Here is a 7,997-nt window from a genome sequence, read left to right on the forward strand (position 1 = left end):
CAAGATATTTAGAACTCCTACAAAAAGGTATGCAGTGCACTCCATTTGTAATAGACCTAGCAGCCCCTTAGTAATATTGTAATTCTTTTTTTTTTTTAATTTTTTGAGATGTCTAGTCATTCATTTATGTCTCTTCACCACTTTCTTTTGTTGATTCTTTTGATTGTTGTAAAATTAGCTTACTGGTTCCAATTGTGCAACGTCACTTAATGATTCATAGCAGTCATGCACTCTGTTAACAGCATGCACACATAGAATTTGGGCAATTATTTAAATTTAGCCGTGTAATTGTCGGTGGCTTGACTTTAATTCTATGGCATTGGTTGATTAAATCATGGTAACTACTCCTTTACTGTATAGTGTATTACATTTATTATTTTATAATTTTATTTGATTGATTGAAAATATGGACTTAAGCAAATAATTGAGAGGCGCAATGCGACAAAAAGTAATATGCATTTGAGCAATGCGAGTAAAATTGCATAACAAGATTAACTAGTGTTGGCTAATATCCAAGCAAAGAGTAGAATTATGTGAAGTCACTGGACGACTTTAGTTCTGCTTGTTGAGTTATGGTGAGTAGCTTCAATGCTTCGGAACCTTGCCCGTTCTTCAATTCGGGCTGCTTCCCCAAGTTAATTATGCATCTTAGATTCTGCTATATCATTGAAAATGTCTTGAGCTCCTCATTTATCATTTTCATTTCCTTGAAGAGCTAATACTGTTATGGCTGAAGTAGTTATTATCTGATCCTGCCTTCCAGAATTTTCACCTTTTAAGTTATTTATCAGTTTATAATTGTGAACTTGAGTTGTGGGAACTCTTTGATTTTGAAAAGCTTCAACATTTCTTGTATTTGTTTCTCTGTTTCTATAAGTTTCAATTATGTAAAATTTAGCTACTTTATGTTGAAGAAATGTTCATGGTCTCTTCTAAATCTGAAGAAATGTTTATTGTCTCTTCTAAATCTTCTCATTTATTGGTTTTCTGTGATTTCTGATTTGTGATAAAAAAAAGATTCAATTGAAAGGTCATCATTAAAGACAGGGAAGAGTAAAGACGGAAGAGTAGAGAAGAGACGTGGAGTATATTAACTTTTCCCTACTCCTCAAAGGCATACAGTGAGTACCTTATATAGTGCTTAGAGAAAATTTTAGCAACAGAAACATCATTTTCTAAGGTGGTCCCCAACGGACAGGAGGATATTATGAAGGGACAGGAGGATATTATGAAGGTAGCGGAGCCATGGTCTCGTGCTGCTGGCTCCCTATATGATTTGGTTATTACCCCCTCATCAAGTTTAGGTGTTTTTGATTTAATCCGAAGCTTGGCTTTAAATTGGTTGAAGCGTGGCTTGCTTAAGGATTTGGTGAAGATATCAGCTGGCTGATCCTGGGCATGAACATAGTGTATTTAGAGTTGACAGTCATTGATGTGCTGCCAAATAAAGTGATAATCAATTTCAATATGTTTGGTTCGAGCGCGGAATATGGTATTGTTCGCAATGGCCAAAGCCAATACATTCTCGTAGAACAGTTTAGTTGGACAAATATGTTCAGCGCCAAGTTCTTTTAGGAGTCGTCTTAGCCATATAATTTCAGCAGTTGCAGCCGCTAATGCTCGATGCTCTGCTTCTGTGGAGGAGCGCGGGACAGTGTGTTGCTTCTTTAAGGTCTAAGAGATACATTTTTTACCTAGGAACAAGCAAAACACAGTTATTGATTTTCGATCTGAAGAGTGCCCTGCCCAGTCTGCGTCTGAAAAGGGTTGAAGCTGCAGATATCCATGGGTAATGCGGAGCCCCGAGGTAGCAGTGCCCTGTAGATACCGTAGGAGGCGTTTAAGGAGTTGGTAGTGATGAGTAGAAGGATTATGCTTGTGTTGACACAGTTGGTTGACCGCAAAGGAGATGCCATGATGGGTAGTAGTAAAAGGTGTTGTAGTGCTCCGGCTGTTCACGATCATTTATTTTAGCAGGTAAGGGGGTTGATATGGGTTTACAGCCGAACATAGCTGTATCGGAAAGAATGCATTAGAGGTAGCATTGCTTACTAAGGAGCATGTAGTCGTATGTACGTGTAACGTCAATCCCAAGAAATCTGCAAACTTGCCCCATCTGCTTTACCAGAATTTGAGAAATTAGTTGGCAGTGACATCCTGAATGGCAGTAGAACTGTTTCCTGTTATGTTGATGTCATCCAGAAAGATAAGTACAAATATATGCTGGTCCAATTTCTTGTAAACGATTAAAGATGAATCCACCTTGCTGGTATGAAAGCTTAGGTTGAAGAAAAATTCAGAGATGGTTGCAAACCATTGCCTTGGGGATTGTTTTAACCTGTATAAAGCTTTCTTCAGGAGACATACATGATTTGGAAAATCTGGATCAGTGAAGCCTTTGTGTTGTTCCTTGTAGGACGTTTCATTTAGCTTACCATAGAGGAAAGCGTTGGAGACATCAAATTGCATGATAGACCAATTTTGGTTGAAGGCTATGGTGAATAGAGTACGGAGTGTGACCATCTTTGCAACCGGGCTGAATGTTTCATGATAATTGACTCCGTATTCTTGGTTATATTCTTGGGCCACGAGTCGTGCTTTATACCTAGATATAGTGTCGTCAGACTGGAATTTAGTACAACATGTCCCCCTTCATCCAAGAATTGACTGATTTGGCGGAGATAGGACAATTGCCTTGAGCTTCAAGAGCATTGAATTTCTCATTCATTGCTTGGCGCCGATGAACAAATTTAATGGCCTGTGTATAAGATGTGGGATCCAATGTGTCCTGTGTTTGATGGGAGAGGTTGAGTTTTTGTATGGGTTTTAGTTTGCCTTTTTTTGTTCAGGTAATCATTGAGTGTCTGTTGGAGTTTGGCTGTGAAGTGTTAATGGTGTGATCTCGGCTAGGGATCGGTAGCATGGGCAGCTTGAGGATGAGGCAACAGGAATTGGTGAGATAGGAGGAATGTACACAGGATCATTGAAAGGCCGTGTTTGTGAGTGTCGAGTACCAGCAGCGGAAGTGGGTACAAGGAGCAGCGCCGGATGGGAATGTGCTTGAGGTTTAGTTGATTGAGGACTGAGACTGTTGTAAGGAAAGGATTCTTTGTTAAACTCCACATGTCTAGAGATATAATTTTATTCAATTGAGGATTATAACATTTATATCCTTTCTTGCTTGAGAAGTAACCCATAAAGATACATGGAAGCGAACGTGGATCAAATTTGTGAGGCGTGAGAGGTCTGAGTGCTCTCAAAGACTTGGAGATGGGAATAGATTAGTGGATGATTTGGAGTGATTCATATGGTGTCATGAAAATTGATGGATTTTGATGGCATCTGGTTAATGAGTTATGTGGCAGTTAAAAGTGCTTCAACCTAGAGTATTAGAGAAAGATGAGCATTATTAAGGAGAGTTCTTGTAGTTTCAATAAGGTGCCTATGCTTGCATTCAACGACACTATTTTGTTTTGGTGTACAAGGAGAAGAGAATTGGTGCAGAATACCATTTTGGGATAAAAAATTTTAAAGGAAGGTGTACTTGTATTTACCACCGCCATCGGATCGGAATATCTGGTGTTTGGAATTAATTGTTAAGTAGTTTGATGAATGACATAGAAATTTTAGTTTTTTCAGATTTATGTTGCACTGGAAAAGTCTAACAGAAATTAGAATAATCATCAATAAACAACACATAATAAATAATGATAACCTTGATTAGAAGGAATTGGGGATGGACCTCATACATTGGAAAGGATAAGCTGAAAATGAGAATACATATGTAAGGGTTTATAAATAAATGGTTGCTTGTGACTTTTGTTGCACGTACAACTTTCACATAGTAAACTTTTTGTAGGGGTATCCTAAGAGATGGATGTTTGGTTGAGATGCTATGAAGTATATTTTGATGAGGGTGGCCTAGCCTTTTGTTCCAGGGAGAAACTGCTGAAGTTGATGTGGAGAGGGCTTGAGGTGAATGCGATGAACTGTCAGTGGAGATACATTTGGGATTGAATATAGACCATCGGAGCTGCTGCCCCGAAGTAAGATGCGGCGTGTCTATGGATCAAAGATAGAAAAACCAGCGGAATCAAAGATAATTGCTACTTTATTATCGGTGGAAAGTTTATGAACAGACAAAAGGTTATGAGATAAGGTTGGTGCATGCCATATGTTTGATAGAAGATGCATTCGTTCACGCATAGGTAATATTCCATCACCGATGTGTTGCACTTGGACTGGTTGCCCATTGCTGATGAGCACTTGGTTGGAGCCACTTGCTGGTTTAGCAACTCGAACTTGATTAAAATCAAAGGCTTGATGTGCTATTTCTCCAGAATCCAGTACCCAGGGGGATGTTTTGGTTTGTAGAGCACGGTTCATAGGTACTTAATCCAGATTTTGACGGTGCCAGCACGTCGACACAGAATGTCCAACTTTAGATTTGACGCACAACCAGGTTTCTTGATTGAGAGCGATTTCCTTTCATTTGTGGTGAGGAATAAGATTGGTTGCGGCCTCATCCTCTTAAAGTATTGGAGTGACGACCCTTAGCTGCTATTAATGCCATTTGTAAGTTAGTTGACTGTTCCTATTTCAGATTTTCACTGGCTTGATTAATCTCTTCACCACACAGAAGGGAGTAGAAATCATCAAGGTCTATTGGGTGTAGTTGCGTGTGTATAGCCACTTTGAAGGCTTGATAGCTCGCGAGTAGCCCATTTAGAGTATATAGGACGATGTCTTCCAATCTAGAGTCCTCCCAGTAGTCGATATACGGTTGTGAGGTATCGTGTCATGGACTGTTTATTCATAATCAAATTATGCAACTCATTCATCAGCTGGATCTCTGACACCATAAAGACAGGGAAGGGCAGAGAAGAGACAGGGAAGTAGTATATTGACTTTTTCCTACTGCTTAAAGGCATGCAGTGAGCACCTTATGTAGTGCTTAGAGAAAGTTCTAATAATAACATAATACATCATTTCCTAAAGTGTGGTTATGCCATGGTCTCGTACTTGGTATTATGAACTTATACATGAAAATGTGTATTTCATTTTAAAAAGGTTAAGCATAGTGGTATGGTTGATGTGATGGTAATGATTTGAGCGGTATGTATGTAAATATCAAAGTTTAGGTGTATATGTAAATATATAAGAATTGTGTGGTTTATTCCCAATCATATCTATAATCTAATTTATCTTTTTATTTAAAAATACATTCTTTTTAGTGTTCTCGTATTTATCTCATAATTTATATTTACATTTTTTTTATCTTGTCCACTATTCATATTTATATGCTTGAAAGGCCTGCTTCTGCTTCTAAAATTTTTATCAATTAATTTTTAATGGCAATCTCGTTTTTATGTTATGTTTTTTCTAGTATTTGCTATGATTAAATACCATTTCATTGGATTTCTCTCATAAATACACTTATTTTGAATATAAATTTGTTGAAATTGATGCACACACAATCTTCAATTTAATTTACAAAAATAATTAAAATTATAAATACTGTTTGATAAAAAAAGTATTTTCCGAGTATATCTTATTATAATTTTATTTATGTAAATTTCAATGCATGGCATCTTGCATAATTTGTGCCGCATGTCAATGGAAACTATTGCAACTTTTTAGATCTTTTTGTTCGTCCTCTTCTTCGATGTTGAATTGAAAAAGAAAAGATGCAATAAATTGGCATTTAAGGCTTAAAAGAACTGTTAATGGTGAGTCTTAATTTGACCATGCAGAAGACAAAGAAGAAACTACTAAGAATGGCCTATAGTTGATAGTCAAAGAAATATTTGAAAATGTTTAATGTTTGGCACCCCTTAAAAAAAATAGATGGAAGATTTACATACTTACCACTCAATTCTCATGTTTTTAAATATGTAGCACCTATATTTCCATTTTTAACGTACATGCCAACTTACCTATGCATAAGAAGCAAGGCATATTATGCCACTTGTCATTAGAGTTTAGACCAGACGTTTTTTTCTTAAGGGTGGATGCTAATTAGCTCGTTTCTAATGATTTTAGAAACTATTATTAAAGTCCAGATCAAATATCACTCATATAAATTTGTATTGAACATTCAACTTTGAAAATAATAATAATAATAATAATTGATAGCTCATCAACAAAATTATATGAGCGATGCGACTAACTACAACTTCAGTGGTCCACAGCTTACACAACTCTAATCGTCGACCTCTATAACCTACATACGCTATTGCAACTTTCCGTTCTGGCATATGTGATGAACTACGACATACATGACTTACAGCTCATGTAGCTCTCAACTCTGGCTTTTGCGGCCAACAGATGCTACTGCAACTTACCGCTACAACCATCGTGGCCAACTATAACCTATGTGGCTCAAAGCTCATGCAGCTTTCAACTCCGGCCTCTGCGACATATAGATGTAATTGCAGATTATCTCTACGGCCTATATGAAGAACTACAACCTACATGACTCACAGCTCAAGCAGCTCTCAACTCCAACAGCTATGGTCTACGGATGTTATTGCAGCTCTCTAATACCGTCTACGTGACCAATTATGACTCACGTGGCTCATAACTCTCGCAGCTCCCTTCTATGACCTTTTTGGTCAACCATTGCTTCGAAAGCAAGCATCTACGACTCGTATGACCAATTAATACCACGATTTTCGACTATGACCTCTATGACAAGTTGAAATTGCAACCACCGTTTACAATATTTATGACAGGCTACTGCCTTCATATCAACCGATTAAGACCTTTACAACTTGTTATCACCATAATTGCCAAGAACTAAATTAAAACTATTATCAAAGAACTACTGTTGCACATCCACATGTTCAACTTTATAACTCTATTTTCTATAATTCAGGACAAGAGTGGAACTATACACATAACTACATAATAGATTATTCAATTAAGTTAAACCCCGTAGTTTTTTTTATTTTTCTAAGATTTTTCATGGAAAAAGTTAACAAGTCTCCTCCTACTTCACTTTTACTTGTATGTATATTGAATCTTCGTCTAATGCTAAATTCTAAATTATTACTCTTCCTCTACGAATCTTCCGGTACCATCAACAAAACAAAAAGATAATGTGAAACAAATGAAAATTTGGCTGAAACCCCAAAATAACACTGCCCTTCTTAATCCCACAAAGTGATCTTCTGTTACAAAAATCCAATATATTTTCATTATTATAATTTAGAGGTGATATTTACATCATAATTTGCAACAAATCACATAATTGGTAGAAACAAAAACTTGGAAACAAGTTCTGATATCTTGCTATCTCCAAGATTTTTCTTTTATCATTACATTAGTCTATTGTATTACTCCGGCGATGAATTTTTAAAATTTGAATTCAAGTTTCTTACCTTCAGAGCTTCATGCTCCCCAGAACTGCTGTACAGCTCAGTAAGAACATCGAGCGAAGTACTTCCCATCAAATTCTCCACTTTAATCAATACATCATGAATCTGTCTCCCTTCTTCCAGACCCCTCATCCCAACACAAGCTCTCAGAGCATTAATCACCACAAAATGACTCATTCCATAATCCAAACTGAACATTTCTGCATAAACCTTCAATGCTTCAACATACAATCCATTCCTTACAAACCCAGCTAACAATCTTCTACATAACCCAAACTCCTTGATTTCCAATCCTTCAAAAACTCGGTAAGCAATGGCCATCTTATCACATTTCGCATACAGATTCACAAGAGCACTCAGATGTTTGTTATCTGGCTTATGCCCTAATTTGATCATATGAGCATGAATCTCCTGCCCATGTAGAAGCGCTGCTTCCATGAAAAAAGGTCGAATCATGGCGGTAAACCCTAATGCCATCACCACTTCTGCTACTGGTCCTGATCTCAGAACCATTCTTAGAACATCTGCTGCCTCTTTGGGTTGGCCATTGCCGCTGTAACCTTCTATCATAGCGGTGGAAGCCTCAATTGATGGCTCAAAAATACTGTCAAACGCCTT

The 7,997-nt window shown here is 37.3% G+C and overlaps 1 protein-coding gene across 1 annotated transcript in view; it reads right to left on the reverse strand.

Moving 5' to 3' along the window:
- Nucleotides 1-1,413: 1,413 nt before the first annotated feature.
- The window catches only part of LOC110027887 (pentatricopeptide repeat-containing protein At4g18520-like), an 8,495-nt gene continuing 1,911 nt past the window's right edge, over nucleotides 1,414-7,997 (reverse strand). Inside the window, exons 2-3 of the mRNA XM_020729506.1 lie at nucleotides 7,383-7,983; nucleotides 1,414-1,674 (exon numbers count right to left, since the gene is read on the reverse strand). Coding sequence (XP_020585165.1) covers nucleotides 1,414-1,674; nucleotides 7,383-7,983 — 862 coding nt within the window. The remainder of the gene's footprint in view (nucleotides 1,675-7,382; nucleotides 7,984-7,997) is intronic.

Source organism: Phalaenopsis equestris, unplaced genomic scaffold (genome assembly GCF_001263595.1).
Source record: "Phalaenopsis equestris unplaced genomic scaffold, ASM126359v1 Scaffold000462, whole genome shotgun sequence".
NCBI classification, from domain to species: Eukaryota; Viridiplantae; Streptophyta; class Magnoliopsida; order Asparagales; family Orchidaceae; genus Phalaenopsis; species Phalaenopsis equestris.